General features: G+C 37.9%; 1 protein-coding gene across 2 annotated transcripts in view; it reads left to right on the top strand.

The window, feature by feature from the left end:
- LOC103423244 (ubiquitin C-terminal hydrolase 13-like) overlaps positions 1-22,043 on the top strand; it is a 46,786-nt gene extending 24,743 nt beyond the window's left edge. Inside the window, exons 1-21 of one of the 2 annotated variants that reach the window (XM_070809723.1) lie at positions 15,851-16,000; positions 16,144-16,207; positions 16,451-16,489; positions 16,573-16,692; positions 16,785-16,907; positions 17,413-17,478; positions 17,595-17,683; positions 17,761-17,869; positions 18,022-18,090; positions 18,194-18,295; positions 18,657-18,712; positions 18,815-18,992; positions 19,095-19,202; positions 19,281-19,352; positions 19,726-19,791; positions 20,009-20,074; positions 20,353-20,445; positions 20,537-20,653; positions 20,739-20,813; positions 20,953-21,039; positions 21,183-22,043. In XM_070809723.1, coding sequence (XP_070665824.1) covers positions 15,984-16,000; positions 16,144-16,207; positions 16,451-16,489; positions 16,573-16,692; positions 16,785-16,907; positions 17,413-17,478; positions 17,595-17,683; positions 17,761-17,869; positions 18,022-18,090; positions 18,194-18,295; positions 18,657-18,712; positions 18,815-18,992; positions 19,095-19,202; positions 19,281-19,352; positions 19,726-19,791; positions 20,009-20,074; positions 20,353-20,445; positions 20,537-20,653; positions 20,739-20,813; positions 20,953-21,039; positions 21,183-21,938 — 2,472 coding nt within the window. In that variant the 5' untranslated portion in view covers positions 15,851-15,983 and the 3' untranslated portion in view covers positions 21,939-22,043. Of the gene's footprint in view, positions 1-15,850; positions 16,001-16,143; positions 16,208-16,450; positions 16,490-16,572; positions 16,693-16,784; positions 16,908-17,412; positions 17,479-17,594; positions 17,684-17,760; positions 17,870-18,021; positions 18,091-18,193; positions 18,296-18,656; positions 18,713-18,814; positions 18,993-19,094; positions 19,203-19,280; positions 19,353-19,725; positions 19,792-20,008; positions 20,075-20,352; positions 20,446-20,536; positions 20,654-20,738; positions 20,814-20,952; positions 21,040-21,182 lie in introns of those variants that run through there. The other variant, XM_070809722.1, reaches the window with a different exon arrangement.
- The last annotated feature ends 3,751 nt before the right edge of the window (positions 22,044-25,794 follow it).

Below are 25,794 nucleotides of genomic sequence, written 5' to 3'. Positions count from 1 at the left end.
GATTGCCACGTCAATAAAAAATAGGCCCTTCATTTGTCACGTCATCACTTAACGGTCAACTTAACAAATTTTTTAATGGTTATATAAAATTGAAATAAAATAATAAGTAATGTATGAGATAGTTTTAAAGATGTTGTATGAGGTTGCAGTTGCACTCAAACCTGATGGGGTAAAATATAATTTACCCTGAAAAAATCTATAAGGAAGCAAATGAAAATTTGGAGATAAAACTGATATTGCATGTACTTTTGTGTAAAACATGATTCTGCATTTTTTTAGGAAAAACAAAAAAGTATAAAAAACAAACAGTATCAACAAAAATCATAAAAAAGGAGTAAAAATATAGTTTATATTTGTGTAAAACTGGTTATACATGTGTGATTCTACATGTACCTATTGTGTGTTGTTTTCAAACAAAGTATCAAAAAACTAACTCTTAAAACTTTCACAGATGGACAATGCAAAACCAATTGAGGATTCAGTTGAACAAGGATAAAAAATGATGATGATGATGATGATGACTTTGTCGATCCTCCACCTGCATCAGAAAAGAGGAGATTAGAAAAATAAGTAGCCAAGAAGGAGCCAAAAGCTAAGAAAGCTAAAGCAGAAAAAAAAATATTAGTGCTTGAACATGCAGAACCTGAAGAAGATCAAACTGTACTAGGGTCTAAGCAAGTAGCCAAGAAAGATAAAGCAGGAAAAAATTTGGTGCTTGAACATGAAGAACCTGAAGAAGATCAAAATGTAAGGGGACATGCATAACCTCCATAAGATGATCAAGTTGTTGAAAAAAAAAAACAAGATGCTGATGATGATGAAAGAACCATATCAAATGGGATGGCAAAAATTAATGCTCAAAATGAAAATGATGATGACGTTCAACAACAAGAAGAAGATGATGAAAGAATAGTTTCAGATGTTCCGGAAAAAGTTGATGATCAAACAATGATGAGGATGTACAAATGACACTAGTTGCATGGAAGATAAAAACGCAAAGCCAAGAGAAGTTCCAAAATCAACGAAGACCAAACAGACAAAATGGTAAATCCAAAAACAAAAACTAATTCTGCTTGATTTTTATGTGTATGTTTTATATAAACTGATGAGTTTGCATAAAATATTAAATGTCATCAACTGCATGATTGTGGTGTAATTGATGCTGCATGTTGATTATGGTATAAATGATGTTGCATCTAATCCTGGTATAACTGATGTTGCATGCTAAATCTGATATAAGTAAATGATGCATGCTAATTCTTTTATAACTGATGTTGGATACTAATTCTTATATAAAAGCAACGTGAGTTGCGCGAAAAATCAAATGAACAAACGTGAGTTACGCGAAAAATCTTTATACCTTTTCTAAATCACAAACACTACACAATACTTGTATTCGACACAGAGGAGATGCATTTCAATTTTTACAACTCTAAAAAAAAAACCTTCAAGAAGGTGAAACAAACATGCACAATGACAATGCATATAAAGTGGTAAGTCTAAATTCAGTATCGCTTATTTTTTCAATACTTTCCTATAAAGTTTTCAAACCTATGCTTAATCTGTATGAAGGTCCAAATGATTAAAGAATGGTACAACAATAGATACAGGTTATTCCATTTGCCATTGAATGAAAGAGAAAAAACAACAAATGACTACATGCGAATAAGCCTTACAAATGCAACTTTTGAGATGGATGAAGTTTGAGCTGGACTTCTAACATTTAAATTGTTATGAACCTTGATGTTTAAAATTACATTATTATAATTCACTTTTGTGATATTACAAATGTTTTTTGAATGTTACATTTCTTTTTGAAACTATTCATTGCAAAATGTTACATAGCTTTTTCAATTTATTTATTCATTTTCTCCATTATAGAAAATTTGCGAAATTGGGAATAGCAAGTTTCTTACTGCCTTTTTCAATAACTCCTTGTTACAAAAACATGAATTCAATGCTTAAAATGATTCTTCCTAAATTGGGAAACCAAAAATTGTTAAAATACAAAAAGTGATGCTGTATACAAAACAATAACCTGATTCTGCATAAAAATCAAAAATTGATTTGGCACGAAAATAACAAAAATTGATCTAATAACAAAATTCAAAAAAAAAATACAAATTATCCAAAACTAAAATAAATACAAAAATCAAATTAAAGCCTGACATGTCTGCTTGTTGTGTGTGAAGTCTAATGACAATGATTGCATCTTACACTACACATCTTGTCTCATTTTTAGACTTATAATAATGAATTTGTGGTTTACCACCTTGTTTCCTTGTAAGAGGGGGCTTAACATGAGCATTTATTAGATCAAAAGTGAGCTTGTTCAAGTCAGAAACTGGAACGATATGAAACTGATAGCTTAGCTTATAAGAAGAAACTTTTCAGTAGTCATCCATAAAATCCTCAATATCATGATGATCATGCAGAATAACTTGCAAAGCATGAGCACAAGGAAATCCTTTATGCTTCCATTGAACACATGAACACTGATGTTGATCCAACATAACAACAAAAGAGTTCATATTCCCCGAACCTCAAATACATCATCATATGACCTACTAACAATACCTCTAAGATCAATTTTATTTTTTGAACATAAGAAAGAAAACCACTTTTCTGAAACACGCCTCCTATCGGACATCATGACCATCAACTTAAGAATAGGCATGTGATGCTCTTCGAAATCATTGCGTTAAATGATTATGCAGTTCCATTACTCATTTTGCCCCACCGATTTATCAAAAAATGTAAAATAGAACAATACTCTTTAGGAAGATCATCTAAAAATGAATTAGAAATATATCTGCTAACACTTCTCATTTTCTCAATATTCTTATCAAAATCTTCAACACTATATGCATATGCACAATTTTTGAAATACTCACATAACTGATCCTTCAAAAACTTATTACATGCGCATTGTCTCTCTAAATTTTCCCTCAAATGTATAATGCAGAAACCATGAGAAGTAGTAGGAAAGTACTTTGGAATTGCATTCAAATCCCATGATGTCGATCATTAATGAATGTGATCTTCCTCCTTTGGTAATTTAATATTCAAGCCAAATGTTTAACAAACTGCGTCCAATTGTCTTCATTTTCTATGTCAACAATACCATAACACAGGAAAAATCTCTATATAAAAAAAAAAATAATTATATCACAAAACAAGTTCTGCAAATAAACATAATTGATTATGCATATTAATAAACTCATGTTGCACTTTAATAACAAATCTATAGAGAAAGAATAAACTGAGTCATTAATAGTTCTTTGTAAAACAGATGTTGCACAAATGATAATAAAAAAGTAGAAATTCTTAAACGTATATGGGGGTTCCCCCAACCCATAAATTGATTCATAATCCATTGTACATTAATAACTGATGCTACACATTAATAAACTGATGTTGCACTTTAATAAACAAAATCCATACAAAAAGAATAACTTAATTCTCCAAAATAAATAAATATTGAAATTCAAAACAATATCACAAATATTTAATTTATAACAATTAAAAAAACTTACCATTATTTGCATTTTTAGCACAACAACCAAGAAGAGTACCGGTATATCTTCCCTTAAAAAAAGTACCATCAAGGAACAACATTGGTCTACACCATCAGAATCCTTTAACACAAGCTCCAAAAGATATGAATAGTGTACTTGAAAACAAAACCAACCTCAATAGGGTATTGTGTAAGTTTTCTTCGAAACTTAACTGCACCATCTTCATAACTTTGACCCTCATAAGAAATATAATTGTGCCACTCATTTGTTGCATAATGGTGAGGTCCATGAGAGCCACACTTACCTAAATATTGGTTCTCATCTCAATTACTAGTAGTTTCACTTAGACAAACATATGACATACTACTAGTAGGAACAACAAACATCTCATTCTTAGCATGAATATAAACATCAACAACTGGATTTGAAATCAAATTATTCACCAATAGAAGCGTCTGAATATCTTCGTTGCATTCTAATAAACAGTTTGGTTCGCCTCTGAATAATGAGTATTTCAACAAAAAGTCTCATGATGACAAACTTGGAAGCCTAAAAGTTAATTATCCACACAAATCCCCATAACTAGAGTGCAAATAAAGCGACACAACTACTGCACAATTTTCATACACACTTCAACACCTTAACAATGAACATGATCCACCAAAAAAAAACAAAAACATAAAATTAAACTGATGCAGCACATAAATAATTAGATATATACATTCATTTCAAAATGTAAATCTAATCATCAATAAAAACGGATGTTGCACAAAGGTTTCACAATGATAAACTTAAGAAAAATCTGTAAAATTGATGTTGTACAAAAATTCTGTAAAATTGATGCTGTACAAATATTTTGTAACATTGATGCTGCACAAAATGCCAAAATGATTAATAATCCATTAACTGGTTGCTAATTCATTGTTCTTTTAATAAACTAATGCCAAGTGTGACACGCCCCGATCCCGATAATTCCCCGAATACCAGGATAGGCATGTGTTGGCCGACACCCGAGGGTGACGAAAGCCATTTATTGAGTGCAAATGCTGAAAACAACGAATTGATAAGGTTTATAAATATAAAAGAGTAAAGAGTATGCATTTAAGGAACGTGTTCAAAGCACACATCTAATCTAGAACACTAAAAGAACAATATAAAATTGAATGAATAAAAAAATAGGTCCCACACCAAAAGAACCCGAAGACGCCGATGCGTAAGTGCCTTGACGTCGGGATTGTATGCCTCAATTCTAAGTCCTGAAGGGGGCGCAAAACAAATATGAGTGGACCAATTTGATATATATATATATATATATATAATAAAGCAATTATCAACGTACTAACCCCCAGGTTTTATGAAAACACAAATATAATGATAAACATAGGTTTTTCGAAACCTAGCATGTCGTACAGTGTCTCAAATCATAACTTGTATATATAATAATTACTAGTGAATTGTCCGATAACCCCCAGGCCCCATGCCGGCTCCCCATCTCTTAGCTTACAGTTGGAGGAAAATACACTTCAGGTCCCATGCTGGCTCCCCATCCCTGTGCTAAATAGCCAGAGGAAACACACTTTAGGCCCTATGCCAACACCAAACCGTCGCTCGGGACGGACAGGAATCTATCCCTACGTCCTGTAGCGGAAAGGACCACTAGGTAAGTACAAAACCATTGAACATATATATATTGAAAAGCAACTTCATAGTATAAAGTCATCCATCATCTATACTATAAAGAGGTGTTCTAAACATGTTCTAAATATCATATCGTCATCCATCAGATATTCTATAAGAACACGGGTTATAGGAAAAATAGTAATAATTCAAACTAGCCTCAGTAAGCATGTTATCTCATAAAACGTAGTCATCAAATCATGATTCTCATGTATGCATTTCTATTATCAAAACATGCATTTTTAGAAGGGGTCCACTCACAGTACTTCGCCGTCGAAGAGCCACGTAATTGACGAAGACAGAAATGCCACTATAATTGCCCCTAAGCACATAAATGGTACATTTAGTCAAACTCTACTCAAACGATTGAATTTGGAAAAACGGACGTTGGAAACGGATTCAGAACGTCGAATTATGCTAAGAAAGGTCTTGGATAAATTTCGTAAAATGTCAACAGAATATCCCTAGAATATTCCAGAGAATATTTCCTGGTGGAATATTCCACATAAAGGGTTTGAGTTTAGCTAATTAGGTGAGCTAAGTTTAGAGGAGAGAGCTTAGGGCCCTGGTTCAAAAGGCCCGAAGGCCTTAAGCTTAAGGGTTTTGGGTTTTTAGATAAAAAGGCTTAAGGCCTTAGCTAAATTTGGCCCAAAGGCCTTTAACTTAAAACAATTAATAAAATAAATAATAAAAACTGAAATGGGTTTTGGGTTGGGTTCGGCAGGAAAGGCCCAAAGGCCTTTTGTTGGTGGGTCGCTGGATTCAAAGGGAGGAGATGGCCGGATTTCGGCCGGAGAATTCCCAAGCTCCGATGGAGCTCAAAACTCAACCAAAACATGTCATTCAATATACCAAATTGAAGCCCCGAAGGTATGGAATCGAAATATACCCTTGGTTCTCATCATCATGGCTGGAGTTGGCTGGAAAATAGCCTGGAAGGCACGGGTTCGCCGAGAAAACTGGGCTTTCCGCCAGAATTTCTGGGCAACCTTTAAACATCCATAACTTTGTCAATACTCAACGAAATCGAGTGAAACAAAAACAAAAGTTGTAGCCCTCGAAGAGACGAAGAGAATGGTACCTTGTATGATGTCTAACTCGCCGTGGTTTGGCCGGACAACGCCTCAAGAGCCGCGGAGGTCGTCGGAAACTGGGTAAGATTCAAACGGATATAACTTCTTCAATACTCAACGAAATTGGGTGGAAAAAAAAAAGGAAAGTTGTAGTACTCAACGAGGCAAAGAGATTGCTACCTTGCACCCCGGCCAACTCGCCTTGGTTTAGCCGAATATTTCCTCGAAAGTCGCCGGAGTCGTCGGGGGAGACATGGGTGTTCTCTGGGTGTCCCGGAGCTTCGCCGAGATGGGGGAGAGAGAAGAAAGTTCCCAAGGTGATGGTGGTGAGTGGTTGCTGCCTGGGTGTACATATGTATGTGTGTGTGTGGCGCTCGGGCAGAAGGAAGGAGAGAGTGCAGAGAGAGAGTTGAGAGAAGAAAGAGGGAAAAAGAGAAGGAGAGAAAGAGTGAGACTGAGAGAGAGAGATGGAAGGCTTGGACCCGGGGGACAACAAACAAAAGTGGGCCCCTTGGCACACCTATTAAGCCCCAAAAACAATTTTAAAAGCAAGATAAACTCAAACTTTTTGAAAATACAATTTAAATTAGGGGTGGGTGTAACAATCTACCCCCCTTAAAAGAATTTCGTCCCCGAAATTTAAAATCACCTACTAAATTGAAATACTCGAAAATAGTAAGAAGAATATATGTATAAAGAGATATCAAGTCAGAGTGGGTGCATCAAAGAGAATATGCCACACCGTCGCAAGCGGGTTGCAAAATCCTCTATTATGCCTCAAAGCTCTTACTTTCTTCCCCATCAATGTAAAAGTAGAAAACATACTTTAATAAGATATAAAGTCAAAAACATAAAATAGCTTAAGGTTGATAGTAAGTATACAAAATACGATAACGTCAAAATAGATATGTACTAACATATAGGTTGAAAATTCGTGCTGAACTTAAAATTGAAAACGGAAAACACTTTCCTCAAAACATTGTAACGACAAAAAACAAATAACTAAATTAAAAGAAGTTAAAGTACTTATATTGAAAATCAAAACTGAAAGATGAGAGTGGGTCTCGCCCAAGAATTCGTAACCTCACGTACCCCGAGAATAGATGCGTCTTTGGGTCGAGCCCCAACGATAATAAATATGTAACCACTGCTGAAGACAGGTCTTCCTGCCCACTTGCTTAATGAACCCAACAAATAAGCTATCGATATCACAGTCTGCAGCCCACAATATCGACCACACATTTGTTGTCTCGATAAGCAAGTAATAATTTCCTGAGGATGCACATTTCCATACGTCATAAATTCGATCCTCCGAATACCAGTTCACAATACTCCCCTGCCAACTAGTGTTGTAAGTAGAAACTCTCGTACCATGTCACAAAAGTGCCATACCCAAATCGAACAAAACCAAAAACTGTTGTCTTAATGATTCCATCTAGCACCAAACACACTATCCTCCTCAATTCTTCCAAATTCAACCAACTACTCCAGAGTTATGCCAACAAAGAACCCGTTTGAAAACTGTACCTTGGGATTCAAGAGACGTGGCTACCATGTTAGTAATAGACTAAAAGCTCAAATCAGGCAAGCAGAAAACGAGAAGTCACCTTTCCCAACAAGCAGTATTTCTTAAGAAGTTGTTGCAATGCTCAATCCACCTTTCCATTTTTGCTTAGTTGCAGATTTCTAGTCAAACAAGATCAATGTTGGTGGAAAGAAGAATGACTCGCGGTAATCAACCTAAACACCCCATGAGAGCACACACCATTCGAGAAAAGTGTAAAGATCTTCCGATTCTCGCCTCAACTACGTTGTGGTGCCATTCCAGAGTGCACCAAACAGATCTGCTAGAAGCATTTCAACATCCACATACTCACAACAATAAAGTTCAGAAGTGAAGCAGTGGAAAGATGCGTTGAGACGAGCACATATCGTTAGAAAAAGACCGATGTGATGCCTATGAATTATAGTAAGATGGTGCTACAATCCACTGACCTTCTGTACTAAAACCTTCATCCAACTCTTACTAAAAGACAGCTCAAACCTCAGGCTCATATGCTCGCGAACCAAAGGATCCTGGTGCGAGGTAATGGAAAGCTGCGTTGAGGCGAACACATCACTTCATTGAAAAGGTCTATTATAGTACGATATGATGGTGATGAATTGCAGCAGGATAATGAATGGTAACCATTCAAATCAGCGTGAAGATAGTGATACAATCTGCTGATCACTTGCACTACAATCTTCACCAGTCTCTTACCAAAAGACGGTTTGAATATCATACCCACATGGAACTCATACTGGTAAATATGGTAAACTTGTGAAGAGGTTATGCCCCAAAAATTCCTGTTCGAACAATAAGAATTGGGCGCACACTTCCACTGAATCGATAGATTATGAATTCCTCACTGATTGAACGAGAAACCATGTCGAGAAGGCTAAAAGAACACTAAAAAATTTGAGGGTCAAAACAAGTATATTAAAATCTAGGGTACAAGATATCGAGATTTGAACTAGAAACCATGACGAGAACAAACATTTTTTTATTTATTTTTTTTATTTTTTTTTTGTTCCGGCAAGATCTAGTTACATTGAGAAACAAACAAGCGAAGGAAGGTAAAGATACAAAAATAGAAGTCACTGTTTATGATTATTTGGTAAATCATCATAGTAAGATCAACTGATTTCTTAGCCAAAAGGAAATAGGTCTAAGCTCAAGAATAGTTAAGAACTGTCAATAAGATTTAACGAGGCCAAAGACATTTCGAAAATTCACAATACTTTGTGAGAGCTGTTTCAACATTAAAAAATTAAACATAGAACCTATGAATCAATAGAATGACGAAGAACAAAGATATGAAGCAGTTTGCGCATGCATGCAGTGGCACGATTAGCTACCTTAAAGTGATGCCTATGAGCAAACCAAAGCTCAATGAGTCCAAAGAAATTCAGAGCAAAGCTCGATCTTCGTACAATGATGAATATGGTGGAATCTCAAGCCATTACACACCTAGTACCAAACCCAGGTGAAATTCAAGGAGTCTGTTTATCCAACCCAGACTGGATCTTCATCATCCAAATCCAACTACAACAACAACAAAAATTGCAACTCCGTTTGGAAATTGGTGAGAATAGCGTCTGCTACCGAGGAGTTTCCCAAGAAAAATAATTAATGTAAACAAAGTCAACACTCAAAGAATTTGATGTGAAGCTGACGGTCAAAGGTTAGGGAGCTTGACTTCGTAGTTGGAGTAAGCAAGAAGGCAATCGATAGAACAATCGCCGAGAATTGTTCTAAAAATCCACACGAATTTCTTCAGTGGTAATGAGTTTGAGAACATTGATTTGCTCCCACCAACTACCACTTACTAACCGTCATCACAACTAGCACTTACTCGCTTTCTCTAACACACACTTTGAAAGTTTCGAGTAATTTCCAAAAGATACAACTATGCCCGCCATTCCTAGGGAACGCATGTCGCAAAGTGATATCACCATTTCAGGTTTCTAGTTGGTCTTAACCAGCTTGTACCGTCAAGATTTTCCGTTTTCCAAGATTTCGATGTAGAGCCGACTCTGCCTGCAATTCCTAGGGAACGCATGTTGCAGAGTGGCATCGCCATTTCGGATCTTCAGTTGGTCTTGACTAGACTTCCTCAAACTGAGATTTCTAAAACACGTCGCTTCTAATTAACACCGACTTTGCACACCATTCCCAGTGAATGCATGCCGCAGAGTATCGATCTGATGTTGAAAGTCGTCCAACAAATCACACACGTCACCGATGAGGCACAATCCCGACTTGAATTTCTTGTATTTCAACCAGAATGTGACAATTCAAACAGAGAAAGGTTTGCACAATTGCGCCGAATGGCATAAACTTCGAAAGTCTTGACATCTAAATGACGTCAAAACCGACACGCTACTAGAGTAAGAGAAGATCCTAAGTATGCTCTGAACAAAACCTCACTCTGATACCAATCTGACACGCCCCGATCCCGATAATTCCCTGAATACCAGGATAGGCACGTGCTGGCCGACACCCGAGAGTGACAAAAGCCATTTATTGAGTGCAAATGCTGAAAACAAGGAATTGATAAGGTTTATAAATATAAAAGAGTAAAGAATATGCATTTAAGAAACGTGTTCAGAGCACACATCTAATCTAGAACATTAAAAGAATAATATAAAATTGAATGAATAAAAGAATGGGTCCCACACCAAAAGAACTCGAAGACGCCGATGCGGAAGTGCCTTGACGTCAGGATTGTATGCTTCGATTCTAAGCCTTGAAGGGGGCGCAAAACAAACATGAGTGGACCAATTTAAAAAAAATATATATATATATATATATAAAATAAAACAGTTATCAACGTACTAACCCCCAAGTTTTATGAAAACACAAATATAATGATAAACATAGGTTTTCCGAAACCTAGCATGCTGTGCAGTGTCTCAAATCATAACTTGTATATATAATAATCACCAGTGAATTGTCTGATAACCCCCAGGCCCCATGCCGGCTCCCCGTCTCTGAGCAGACAGTCAGAGGAAAATACACTTCAGGCCCCATGCCGGCTCCCCGTCCCTATGCTAAATAGCCAGAGGAAACACACTCCAGGCCCTATGCCAACACCAAACTGTCACCCGGGACGGACCGGAATCTATCCTTACTTCCCGTAGCGGAAAAGACCATTAGGTAAGTACAAAACCATTGAACATATATATATTGAAAAGCAACTTCATAGTATAAAGTCATCCATCATCTATATTATAAAGAGGTGTTCTAAACATGTTCTAAATATCATATCGTCATCCATCAGATATTCTATAAGAACATGAGTTATAGGAAAAATAGTAATAATTCAAACTAGCCTCAGTAAGCATGTTATCTCATAAAACGTTTCATAAAACGTAGTCATCAAATCATGCTTCTCATGTATGCATTTCTATTATCAAAACATTCATTTTTAGAAGGGGTCCACTCACAATACTTCGCCGCCGAAGAGCCACGCAACTGACGAAGATAGAAATGCCACTATAATTGCCCATAAGCACATAAATGGTACATTTAGTCAAACTCTACTCAAACGATTGAATTTGGGAAAACGGACGTTGGAAACGGATTCAAAATGTCGAATTACGTTAAGAAGGGTCTTGGATAAATTTCATAAAATGTCAACAGAATATCCCTAGAATATTCCAGAGAATATTCCCTGGCAGAATATTCCACATAAAGGGTTTGGGTTTAGCTAATTAGGTGGGCTAGGTTTAGAGGAGAGAGCTTAGGGCCCTGGTTCAAAAGGCCCGAAGGCCTTCAGCTTAAGGGTTTTGGGTTTTTAGATAAAAAGGCTTAGGGTCTTAGCTAAATTTGGCCCAAAGGCCTTTAACTTAAAACAATTAATAAAATAAATAATAAAAACTGAAATGGGTTTTGGGTTAGGCTCGGCAGAAAAGGCCCAAAGGCCTTAGGTTGGTGGGTCGCCGGATTCAAAGGGAGGAGAAGGCCGGATTTCAGCCGGAGAATTCCCAAGCTCCGATGGAGCTCAAAACTCAACCAAAACATGTCATTCAATATACCAAAATTGAAGCCCCGAAGGTAAGGAATCGAAATATACCCTTGGTTCCCGTCATCGTGGCTAGAGTTGGCTGGAAAATGGCCTGGAAGGCACGGGTTCGCCGAGAAAACTGGGCTTTCCGCCAGAATTTCTGGGTAACTTTAAACATCAATAACTTTGTCAATACTCAACAAAATCGAGTGAAACAAAAATGAATGTTGTAGCCCTCGAAGAGACAAAGAGAATAGTACCTTGTACAACATCTATCTCATCGTGGTTTGGCTGAAAAATGCCTCGAACGCCGCGTAGGTCGCCGAAAACTGGGTAAGATTCAAACGGATATAACTTCTTAAATACTCAACGAAATTGGGTGAAACAAAAAGGAAAGTTGTAGTACTCAATGAGACGAAGAGATTGATATCTTGCACGCTGACCAACTTGCCTTGGTTTGGCCGAAAATTTCCTTGAAAGTCGCCGGAGTCGTCGGGGGAGACATGGGTGTTTTCTGGGTGTCCCGGAGCTTCGCCGAGATGGGGAGAGAGAGAAGAAAGTTCCAGAGATGATGGTGGTGAGTGGTTGCTGTCTAGGTGTACATATGTCTGTGTGTGTGTGGCGCTCGGGTAGAAGGAAAGAAAGAGTGCAGAGAGAGTTGAGAGAAGAAAGAGGGAAAGAGAGAAGGAGAGAAAGAGTGAGACCGAGAGAGAGAGAGATGGAAGGCTTGGACCCGGGGGACAACAAACAAAAGTGGGCCCCTTGGCACACCTATTAAGACCCAAAAACAATTTTAAAAACAAGATAAACTCAAATTTAGTGAAAATACAATTTAAATTAGGGGTGGGTGTAACAAAGTGATTCTTTATGATTATGTAAAACTAATGCCAAAGAAAATTTAAATATAAAACCAAAAGAACAACTTACCTTCGAACAAACTTGAGAGATAAACTTCAGAGAGGACCAAAAATAGCAGAGAAACAAAAAAAGAAATTGAATGATTCGAATAGAAGAGAGTAAATCTAAAGCTATATTTCCGTCAATCTCCGCCGATCACGTTTAACAAAAAAGGGAAAGGTAAATATGTAATTCCGTTTCTAACGGAAAAATAGGACATGATGTCATCTTACACTGGTTTAAAAAAATGTCCCTCCTTGAAATATTTAAAAAGTGTAATCTCAATATATAATTAAGTATTGAAATTATTCTCTAAGTGTAATTTTTCCTTAAAAAGTGAAAGTTTAAAAGTAAAAATTACGTATTCAAATTCCATTGTTTTTTAGGTTAACCAAATAAGAAAATTCATAATTAGAAAAGAAATTCATAAATTCTGAAAAATTAAATTTCGTCATTTCAATTTCCGTCATTTTAAAATTACTTAGTAATTTTAATTTCCTCATTGAAATATAGTTGACACATTGGTCCAATAGAAAGAAAGGGAACAGAGGATGAGAACGAAGCGGTTGCGAAGGCCATAGAAAGAAGATGTCGTAGAGTGGGGCACCATGATACCATATAAAAATGCATATCTTTATATATAAAGTCAACAACCCCTTTTAGGGTCACGGGCTTCACCAAAAACCACTGAACATATTTATATTGAAAAACAACTTCGTAGTATAAAGTCATCCATCATCTATACTACAAAGAGGTGTTCTAAATATGTTCTAAATATCATATCGTCATCCATCGGATATTCTATAAGAACATGGGTTATAGGAAAAATAGTAATAATTCAAACTAGCCTCAGTAAGCATATTATCTCATAAAGTACTTTATAAAACATAAATATTAAATCATGCTTTTCATGTATGCATTTCTATTATTAAAACATGCTTTTGAAGGGGTCCACTCACTGTACACCGATGGTGCAAAGCTTTACCAAAAAGGTATAACGGAATCACCGTTAATAATTTTACCTATTCACATAAAGGAGTACCTTTAGTCAAACTCTATTCAAACGATTGAATTAGGGAAAACGAACTTCAAAAACGAGTTCAGGACATCGAAATTAGCCTAGGAGAGGTCCTGAACGAAATCCCGAAAAGTCAACTCAAAAAGTCAACATTGACCGTTTACCGGTCAAAGTCAAAGGCAACTCTGACAGTTGACCGAGTCAACAGTCAGAGTCAACTGGTCAAGGTCAAAGTCAGATTGGGCTTAGGGTTTTGGGTTGGGCCGAAAGGCCTTAAGGGTTTTGGGTTTTAAACTAAGGCTAATGGGTTTGGGAATGGGCTGAAAACCCAATTCAGATTGGCCCAAGGCCTAATCTGTTTGGGCTAAACACACACGGGCCTACTGCCATAAATAGAAAATGGCCCAAGGCCTTATTTCTATAAGAGAAAATAAATAAAACCTAAAAAGGTTTTGGGTTTTGGTCACGGGCGTCGAGCCCTGAAATATAGTGGCCCAAAGGCCTTTGGTCCTAAAACAACTAACAATTACTAAAACAATTAAAATGAAACTGGGTTAGGACCTGGGCTGGCCTCACCACACGGGCCTAAGGCCCGTTTGTCCCTGAAACATCATGGAGGGCCAGGCCTCGCTGGAAACGAACACCGGAGCTTCAACAGCTTCGATCGACTGCAAACAGGGGTTTTAGACCCCGATCTAGGTACCAAAACGAAAAGCAAGACGAGGGGAGTGTTTTTATACCTTCCTTTCATCGTGGAACGGCCGGAGATGGCCGAAAAATCCCTCGACACTCCCCAGTTCGCCAGAGATGGGTGTGCTTACACCCGCCTTGAATTCGTCCTACAACCTCCCAAAATCACGAAATACACTCATTTAAAACTCATTCACCATATTCTAGGACGAAAAATGGAAGGCTTGGAGCTTACCTCACCAGGAAAAATAGAAACTCGCTGGAGTTCCTTTCCAGGTTTCTGGGTTCGCAGCACGGGACAGAGGGAGAGAGAAGAACGAGATGGTGATGATGAGTGATGCTTCTTCCTCACCCAGGTGCGATGGGTGTGTGCGTGCGTGTGCGGTGCAGAGAAGAGGGAGAGAAGTGAGAGATGAGAGAGAGCCGAGATGGAGAGAAAGACAGGACATACAAGAAAACAGAAAAGAAGAAGAAAGAAGGAAGAGTTCACAGGGGGGGATAGAGAGAGAAGAAAGAAATTGCTTGGGGTGCTGCCACATGGCAGCTTGAAAAATAAAAAGAATCCAAAGCTTAGATCCTGATAGGGCAGTCAAAGAGAACCAAATTGATATATTAAAAACGTTGAGGGGTTAAATTACATCAATATTTTTATAACTAGGGGGTGGGTGTTACATTTTGGGGTCATGGGCTTTATCAAAAAGTTTTGGACAAAAATGCCCCCCCAAACAAAAAAGTTCAAAAGGAACCGAAATAATGTAGGGGTATTTTCGTCATATAAACAGTGTTTTTTAATATTTTTTTTTTTTTGTACAGTTTTTTTTTAATTTTTTTAATTAGTACCTCACAATAAGCTACAAATAATGTAATTCAATTAGTTGTTTATTAAATATTATTTTCTCTATTTTTAAACACGTTCAAAACATTTTAAGAGGCGGGTAGTGCCGGTTCTAAAAAAGTTCTTTTGAATAAGCATAATAATGTGATTCAATTAGTTGTTAAATGATTTTTTTTTTTTTAACAAACGATATTATCTACACTAAGAGTGAGGGGTGCTAAAAATACAAATGCTTATATTTATACAATGCATATGCTTGGTGTACAAGTAAGTATCTCATTCTAAGAGTGAGATATAAACTTCATAACGAGATTACAACGTCAAATCCTAATACAGTTGATTTTGACAAAGACTCCTCTAACACTCCTAACTCGCTGTCCTTCTCTTTCACTGTTTCACTCGTCTCTTAGCTCCACTGATACGATTGCTTACTGCTCGACAGCAATGGCGATCAATACTCCTGCAACGTCATATGTACGTATGCTTATATTTATACAATGCGTATGCTTGGTGTACAAGTAAGTATCTCATTCTAAGAGTGAGAGATAAACTTCATAACGAGATTACAACGTCAAATCCTAATACAGTTGATTTTGACAAAGACTCCTCTAACACTCCTTCTCTCTCGCTGTCCTTCTCTTTCACTGTTTCACTCGTCTCTCAGCTCCACTGATACGATTGCTTACTGCTCGACAGCAATGGCGATCAATACTCCTGCAACGTCATATGTACTTGGTGTACAAGTAAGTATCTCATTCTAAGAGTCAGAGATAAACTTCATAACGAGATTACAACGTCAAATCCTAATTCAGTTGATTTTGACAAAGACTCCTCTAACTCTCCTTCTCTCTCGCTGTCCTCTTTCACCGTTTCACTCGTCTCTCAGCTCCACTGATACGATTGCTTACTGCTCGACAGCAATGGCGATCAATACTCCTGCAACGTCATATGTACGTACCGACTCCTCCTCTACTTTTTCTGTCTCGTTTTTTCATTAAATTTCTGCTTCATTCTTCATTTTTTATCGCCGAGGGTTCCTTGTTCTACCCGGCATTTTCAAGCCTGCTTGAATTTTGAAAATTCACTTGTTTACAGTAGTTGATTTGCTAGGGTTATGATTCAGTAGATTAGGGTTACTGGGTTAGGGTTAGGTTTTTTGTCGATCAGAGCTCTGATTCTGTTTGTCTTTCCAGCAGCAAGAGGACGAAGCACTCCACTACACTATTATAAAGGTAAAGCTTTCTAGTATCCTGTTTTCACCATTGCTTGTTCGGATGAGCTAGTACAGTCATTTGGTGTTTAGTGATATGTTTAGGTTGCTCGAGATAAGGACCTGGCAGAACAAATTGGAAGGGATATATATTTTGACCTTGTTGATCATGACAAAGTTCGTAAATTCCGTATTCACAAACAAATGCCCTTTAATCTTTTCAAGGTACACTAGTACAGGCTGACTTTTGAGGGAAAAAAAATTATGAATTCTGCTTTATTGATTATTAGAATTTCTAATTTGGAAATGGCTAACAGGAGGAGGTTGCAAAAGAGTTTGGCATACCAGTGCAGTTTCAGCGTCTCTGGATTTGGGCCAAGAGACAAAACCACACATATCGCCCCAGTCGACCATTGACACCTCAGGAAGAATCGCAATCAGTATGTACTTCACTGATTATGCCACTGCTCCTTGTTCCTTTCGTAATTCATGAACTTGGATGTATTACAATTAGTATGTACTTCACTGATTAAGCCCCCTTAAACTCGGAGGCACTGCTCCTTGTTCCTTCGTAATTCATAAATCTCATTTTGTCTGAATTTTTGCTTTGCTGCGTCCGACTCTGAACTTTTCAAGTTTATGAACTAATGATGTACGCTTATGTCCAACACTGAAGTTTTCAAGTTTATGAACTAATGATGTACGGTTATAACTTATAACTGTCAATTTCTCTGGCAAAATTGGATTTTAAAAAGTTCTTAATGCATATTCCGATGCTCATTATGCTTCCAGTATTAGACGAGGCATTTTAAATGAAGTTGTTATAGTACAGAAAAGGTTGATGGGCAGTGATAAACATTTGCTCTCAGATTTTGAAATGATTGATAGTGTTTAAGCTGTACATCGGTGCCAAGAAGAGCTAATGATGACCCCTGTGTTTTACAGGTTGGACAATGTAGCAAGGTATCAAATAACATGCTAGAGTTGTTTTTGGAAGTAGAGTTTGGGCCGGTAATCCAGTCTTACTATATTCTTGTTATTGCCTGTGTTCTGAGGCTTATTGTGGTTCCAATTGCTTTATGAAAGACATCATTTCTTACATTTTCTTGCTTGTATAAACTCTCCAGAATCTACATCCTATTCCTCCTCCTGAAAAAACCAACGAAGATATCCTGCTTTTTTTTAAGCTTTATGATCCTGAGAAACAAGAAATACGGTATGGCTCTTTCTGCTCAGCCAAATAGTTCTCCTTTGACTCATGTTTGCTGATTTAAGTTTCTTTTCTGTTTCCAGTTTTGTTGGCAGGCTTTTTGTGAAGAAATCTTCACAGCCAGTAGATATTTTAGCAAAGTTGAATCAATTTGCTGGTTTTCCCCTTGATGAAGAACTTGAAATTTATGAGGTTGTTTCACATTAATTTCGTAGCATCAGCTGTGTCTTTAACTTAATATATATACGTACATGTAGAATGTATATGTAAGTTTATAATTTGCTGCATGCTTCGCTTTACCATTCTTATACAAAAACTAATGTATGTGTTTGTCCTACATTCAGGAAGTAAAATTTGAGCCTGTTGTCATGTGCTATCGCATTGTTAAGATGTCCTCGTTTCAGTCGAACCTGGTAATTGTTGCTATATTGCATGCTTGGTATGTTGTAAATATGTGTTTAAGGTTTACGCTTTTATAGGTTTGTGGGTAGTTAATCTGTTGCTTTGCTTTTCCAGATTGGAGATGGGGACATTATATGCTTTCAGAAATCTACTCCGCTTGAAATGGCCATATACCCTGATGTTCCTTCATTTTTGAACTATGTGCACAATCGCCGGGTACAGGCTGCGGAATTTTTTTTTCTTTTTCTGTTTTAGTTTAAATTAGAGGTCGCACTTGGTGCGATGGCAAGTGCCTTCGCCCATGAGCGGTAGGTCTCGGGTTTGAGACTTGGGAGCAGCCTCTCCATAAATGGGGGTAAGGCTAGCCGACATTCACCTCTCCCAGACCCTGCGTAAAGCGGGAGCCTTGTGCACTGGGTACGACCTTTTCTGTTTTAGTTTAAATTAGATTTCATTATTCCATCAGTGGTTTTTCACCTCCTTTTACTTCGTTGTCAGTGTTTTTTTATTTTATTTTTATAATTGTATTTTGTTAAATGTTAAACCTAACGATATTGAATGATTTGATGCTATACAGCTTGTTCATTTCCATACTTTGGAGAAACCGATGGAGGAGGGTTTTTGTTTAGAATTGTTAGTACTTAATCATTGTCCCTCATAGTTGGACTGCCCATCTTTGTTTTATTATTTGGTGCTAATGCTATAACTGTTTTTTTTTTCTTTGTTGTTTTCTAGGTCAAAGCTACACACTTACGATGATGTGGTGGAGAAATTAGCTCACCACATTGGTTTGGAAAGTCCCACCAAAATCAGACTCACTGCACATAACTGCTATTCTCAACAACCTATGCCCCAACCAATAAAATATCAGGGAGTAGAGCATTTAACAGAAATGTTAACTCATTACAACCAAGTAAGTGGCATCGTACTGAGCTTCCTCTGTTGTTTTACTCTCACTCTCATAAGCGTCCTGTTTCGTGGCCCGGGGGTGCTAATTACGCTTTTCCTTCTATAGAGCTCTGATATTTTGTACTATGAAGTCTTGGACATTCCCCTGCCAGAATTGGAAGGGCTAGGCCTAAAAACTCTAAAAATTGCTTTTCATCATGCTACAAAAGATGAGGTCCGTGTGAATATTTGGTCGGCATCTTATGCTTATGGACGATTGTGCACATCATAATCTTGTGTAATTTGTTTACAGGTGGGGATTTACAGTATTATATTGCCCAAACAGAGCACTGTTGGGGATGTGATTAATGTACTTAAAACGAAGGTGAAGTTTCTCTCTATCTATGCATTCCATGTATTATCCATCACTTCCCATCTAAAAGTTTCTGCCAATCGTATGAGAAGTCCTCTGTGCGTTTTCAGTTTTTCATTGTTTGTTCAGGAATGCTAATGATGCTATGATACATTACTTTAGCGCTGCAGAGCTTGTAAAAATATGTGACCTTTAATTGAAAACTAGTCTTTTCCCTCCCTTCTACTGGTTTTTGTACTTTCTGTCTCTTATAGTTGCCAATAATGGATACACTCAACTTACAGTGGTGATCATAACTTGACAAAATTGGTAGAAATTGTTATCGCCTCCTCTTAAACAGTTTCTTATAACGGATATTTCTCAAAGTGTGGTGTACCTGAAACAGGTAGAGCTGTCTCATCCAAATGCAGAACTCCGACTGCTTGAGGTTTTCGATCACAAGATCTACAAGGTAATTACTACTGGTATGCCTGACGTATCAGCATGTTAGCTATTTTTTTTCTGGTCTCAAGTGATTGTAGCCTGGCCCATTTGTGATGCTGATTCGTATCATGATGCTTTTGCATATTTTCCATAAGGATCTTATTGTATCGGAATCCCTTATACTGTATACGACTGATGTAATTTTGTCTGATGTAGCACTCATAATTCCTTGTGTTCTATTTCAGATCTTCTCAAACAGTGAGAAATTTGAGAATATTAATGACCAGTACTGGACTATTCGTGGAGAGGAGGCAAGTCCTTTTGCCTCTTCTTTATTTAGTTTTATTTTGAAGAGTTTCTAGTTTTATTCTGTTGAAAAAAATTTATATAGTTTTATGGGCAAGATTTGTAATTTTGTTTGTTTTCCCTTTCCCAGCCGACCCCGCTAAGTGTGTAAGGCTTGGTTGTTGTTTTTTTGTTTTCCAGTTCTGGATTAACATCCCTTATATTGTACAGGATTGAATTGGATTCATATTGTACCTCTGTTGTTCATGCAGCTGTCCTTTTTTCTTTCTTTCTTGTGTATCAGATTCCAGAAGAAGAGAAAAACTTGGGTCTCGATGATATCTTGATTCATGTTTACCACTTCACGAAAGTCACTGTATTGAACCAGACGGTAGAAGTAAACTATTTGACTACTGTTAGAGGTTTCACCCAAATACTGTTCATTTTTCGAATCGGTCTTATATTCTTATTATTTGTACATTTTACAGCAAGTAAAAAATTTTGGGAAACCCTTCGTCTTGGTCATCCATGGAGGGGAAACTTTAGCTGAAGTTAAAATAAGGATACAAAATAAATTGCAAGTCCCGGATGAGGAGTTCTCAAAGGTACTTGAGGAAAAAGAGTGTTCCTTCGCTAGTATAAATGATCTTTTATTTTGCTTCCTTGTCGATTTCCCCATTTGTTGTGCAGTGGAAGTTTGCATTCTTGTCACTTGGTCGTCCAGAGTACCTGCGGGATTCTGACATTGTTTCCAGCCGATTTCAGGTGTATCTACGGTCTATCGCAACTCATGTCCCCCTTTCTTTTACATTATGTCTGCAGGCCAATCTAAACCATGTTTATGGGTATTGCCTAGGTGGATTTCTTTTTTAACTTCCAACATTTGAAATTTTGTTTTCTTCAGAGAAGAGATGTTTATGGTGCATGGGAGCAGTACCTTGGGTTGGAGCACTCTGATAAAGCTCCTAAGAGGGCTCACGCAGCAAATCAAGTAAGTGCTGTTGTAAATATTTCTTTTCCAACCTCTATTTGCCAGGCAGAGCCAACTCCACAAGAAGACTTAAGAATCCGACCGAACCCACATTCATTTTTTTTTAATTTAATCTTCGTCCTGATCTCTGGACTCTAATGCAGGATGCCCAAGAAACCTTAGAGTCCATGGCGTCTAATGTCGGCAATGTTACAGCTAGCAGAGAAATGCAAAATGGTGACCTGGATGGCCCTGCTTCTCCAGCAGTTGATCGAACTCTGAGAAGACTTTCTGCTGCAGAGGATCTATTGAAGTCCACTTCAGCCAGAGAACCATCAGTAGAGACTTTGGCTGCATTAGACACTGTGAGCCGCTATGCAAGGAGCAGCCTAGACACTCTCAGCACGAATGGGGCATATGAGGAGTTCAAAGCAGCCGTGAAACTCTTGACTGAACAAGGGATGATCCATTCAACGATCACTTCCATGCTCAAGGATCTTCTTTCGTCTTTGGAGGGTGAAATGCCGAAGTATGTGGCTGCAGTAAAAGAGCTTGCCCAAGCTGAAAATTTTGCAGTCGAACACGAAGATATAAAAGTTAAAATGGGACTGGCCATGCAGACATGCCAAGAGAGAAAAGACATTGTGGCCAATTATGATGCCAAGGTTACAGAACTTGAGGCTGAACTGGCGCGAGTCAATGCCCAACTGGCGCAAGTAAAGACGGAACGAACTGAGGCAATGGCGAATCTAGAAACTGCCGTGGATGAAATGGAACCTCATAAGCAGAGGTTTGCAGACAGCTCTTTAAAATCTGAAAACTTGATCGTGAGGCAGGCTACCTTGACATTACAAAATTGTGGCTCTGTTGGAATCTGGGCCGTCCTACAAGATGTGCTGAAGAAGTACTTTAAGTTTTAGAAATATTTGCTTTTGTGAATAAACCCATTCGTGGCTCAAAAATTTGTATGAACACGCAAAGAAGTGAACAAGTCGTGCAAAATTCAGCTAGCTTGTTTCGTTACATTGCTCGAGTTTGAGTGGGAAGCAAGGTGATTGTGCTGATGGGTATTTTCGTTTACGCTCCTACCCCTCGTTTGGTAACTCCGAAAAAAATTGTGTTTTTGGCTTAATCTGCACCCTGCTAAAAACGGACATTTGTTTAACAACCACACTTTGTCTAACCAACTCTTTCTTGCGGAGTAGCAGCGGCCGATCAACCTCATGGTAGAAGGAATTGGCAGAGTATGCAAGCTAGACTTGGATGTCAAAAGTCCAAGATTTAATAAATTGACGAAGGAAAAACCAACGTTTGTGGTCGAGTCAGTTGGATCTCATGTCCGTCATGATAGGATTTTGTACCTAAACCAGTCGCGCACTCAATAGGGTTACTATTTTTGTTGGTTAATGGCACTTAGTTTCGCCAACTCCAATAGCAATCAAACGCGACACCAAATGATTCAGCTATAACCTTTTCATCATGTATTAATTATGTCATTTCATAATCCAAATAGATATATGGAAATGAAAAATGCTCAAGGTGAATTCAAAATTGTGCCCATGTAAGCAAAAAATTGGCCCACCCAATGCGATCTGAAAAAAGTAGGAATTAATTTCACAAGGTCTATTCCCACACTCCTTTAGTGTAGATAAAAAAATAAAAATAAAAAACTTCCAACAATTGTCTAAATTGATGTACTAATTAATCTAGAATACTAAAAAGAATAATATAAAATTGAATGAATAAGAGGATGAGTCCTACACCGAAAGGACTTGAAGATACCAATGCGGAAGTGTCTTGACGCCGGGTACGTTTCGAATCTAAGTCCTAAGGGGCGTAAAACAAACATGAGTGGACCAAGTTGATATATATATATATATATATATATATATATATATATATAAAATAAAACAGTTATCAACATACTAACCCCCAAAGTTTTATGGAAACTAATAGCATAATAAGTAACAGGTTTTCCGAAAACCTTAGCATGCCATAAAACTTCTCATGAAACATATCTCGTATATAGTGTGCTAACTAGTAGTATCAATGTTGTCCGAAGGCATATAGAACTCTTCCTTCAGAAACTTCCTTCACAAGTGTCAATCACCCGCAGGCTCCTACAATACCCACCCGAAGGCATATATAGTATCAATCACTCGAAGGCTGTAACAACCCTTCCCGGGATTTACGGAACAAAAAAGGTAATTTTGTATTTTCACTAAGTTTGGGGATATTTTTCCTTTTAAAAAATTGTTTTTGGGTCTTAATAGGTGTGCCAAGGGGCCTACCTTTGTTTGTTATCCCCTGGGTCCAAGCCTTTCATCTCTCTCTTGGTCTCACTCTTTCCCTCCCTCTCTCTCTCTCTTTCTCTCTCTTCATTTTCCTCTTTTTCCCCCTAGTCTCTATCTTTGTTCTCTCTTTTTCTCGTCGAACACGCATGCACGCAGACCATCGACCCTTTATAGCCCTGATGAACCCATCACCCTCGAGACTCCCTCATTAAGATCATCAACACGTTGAAGTTTCTCTCACTCTCTCTCTCTCTCTTCCCTTTGCCATGACAAGCACCGAAAGGGTGCAATGGAAAACTCCGGCGAACTCCACCATTTCCGAGTAGGTGGGCCTCATAATCATATTACCCTATCTTAAGTTGGATGTTAGTACGAATTTCTGAGTTTGTATACCTGTTGTGGTGAAGGTTGGACTTGAAATCAGTTCGGATGTGTTAAACCCATTTTTAGGCGAGCCGTGGGTGTGCAAGCCCAGTTTTTGGTCACCTTAATCTTCTTCACGGTGAATCGTGGGTATAAACCTCTTCCTTTCATCTTGTACTTTGTTTTCATACCTAGATCGCATCCCTAGGTTACTAGTTACTGTCGACCGGAGCTCGAGAGGCTCCGGCCTCCTTCCCCGGCGAGATTAAGCAAACCAGGCCGTTTAGGTTGTTTAGAACTCGAGCCTTAAGCCTGTTTGAAAACCCAACCCAAAACCCTTTTTAAGATATATTGTTTTATTTACTTAAAACCCAAATACAATCAAGCTAGGCTTAAAAGCCCAGCCCAATTGTGAAACGTTGTGAACCCAGGCTCGTGTGAGTAACCCAGGGCTTCAAGCCCTTTCAGGCAGGCCTTCGGGCCATATGAGAACCAGGGCCTTCGGCCCATTTGCCTAAAACCTTAAACCTTAGTAAGCCAGGCATGCGGGCCTTAGGACTAAGCCCAAATCCACTAGACCTAACCCTAAAACCTAAGCCCAACCCAGATCCAAGCCCAGACCCATGACCTGGTGACTTTGACTTTGACCGATTAACAGTCAACGTTGACTTTGATCGTTGACTTTTCAAGTTTTCGTACGGGACCTCTCCTAGGCTAATTTCGACGTCTTGGACCCGTTTTTGAAATCCGTTTTTCCAAATTCAATCGTTTAAGTAAAATTTAACTAAATGTACCATTTATGTGCTTAGGGGCAATTATTGATGACGTTTCCATGTTCGCTAGTTTGCTTGGCTCTTCAGCGGCTAAGTATATGTGAGTGGGCCCCTTCTAAAAATGCATGTTTTGATAGTATAAATGCATACATGAAAAACATGATTTAATGATTATGTTTTATGAAACGTTTTGCGAGATAACATGCTTACTGAGACTATATTGAATTACTACTATTTTTCCTATAACCCGTGTTCTTATAGAATATCTGATGGATGACGATATGATATTTATAACATGTTTCGAACACCTCTTTATAGTATAGATGATGGATGAATTTATACTATGAAGTTGCTTTTCAATATTTTTATGTTCAATGGATTTGTACTTACCTAGTGGTCCTTTCCGCCACGGGACGTAGGAATAGATTTCGGTTAGTCCCAGGTGACGGTTTGGTGTTGGCATAAGGCTTGGAGTGTGTTTCCTCTGGCTATTTAGCATAGGGACGGGGGGCCGGCATGAGGCCTGAAGTGTATTTTCCTCTTAATGTCTACTCAAAGACGAGGAGCCAGCATGGGGTCTAGGGGTTATCAGACAATTCACTAGTGAATATTATATATACAAGTTATGATTTGAGACATTGCACGACATGCTAGGTTTCGGAAAACCTATTTTACCATGATATATACAAGTTATGATTTGTGCCCCCTTCAGGACTTAGAATCGAGGCATACAATCCCGGCGTCAAGACACTTCCGCATCGGCATCTTTGAGTCCTCTCGGTGTAAAACCCATTCCTTTGTTCATTCAATTTTATATTAATTCTTTTAGTGTTCTAGATTAGTTGTGTGCTTTGAACACGTTCCTTAAATGCATATTTCTTATTCTTTTATATTTATAAGTCTTATCTATCCCTTGTTTTCAGCAATTGCACTCAATAAATGGCTTTTGTCACCCTTGGGTGTTGGCCAGCACGTGCCTATCTTGGTATTCGAGGAATATCGGGATCGGGGCGTGTCAAAGGCTCCTACAACACCCACCCGAAGCCAATATGTGTCCACTAGCTACGCACAAAACCATTGAATATAATCTTTCCAAACATAGGTACATATATCTCAAAAACAGTTTCATGGTATAAAATCATCCATCATCTATATTATAAAGAAGTGTGTAAAAACATGTTCTAAATAGTATATCGTCATTCATTATATATCCTACAAAGAACATGGGTTCGATAGAAAATATGGTTTTCCAAAATATTCTAAGTAGTCATGATAATCATATAAGGTAAATCCCATTTACTCATAAAATGTTATCTAAAACGTGCTCATAAAATCATGCTTTTCAT

Source organism: Malus domestica, chromosome 12 (assembly GCF_042453785.1).
Source record: "Malus domestica chromosome 12, GDT2T_hap1".
Classification (NCBI taxonomy): Eukaryota; Viridiplantae; Streptophyta; class Magnoliopsida; order Rosales; family Rosaceae; genus Malus; species Malus domestica.
Note: the sequence above shows the minus strand (reverse complement) of the source record. Positions and strands in the feature narration are given on the sequence as shown.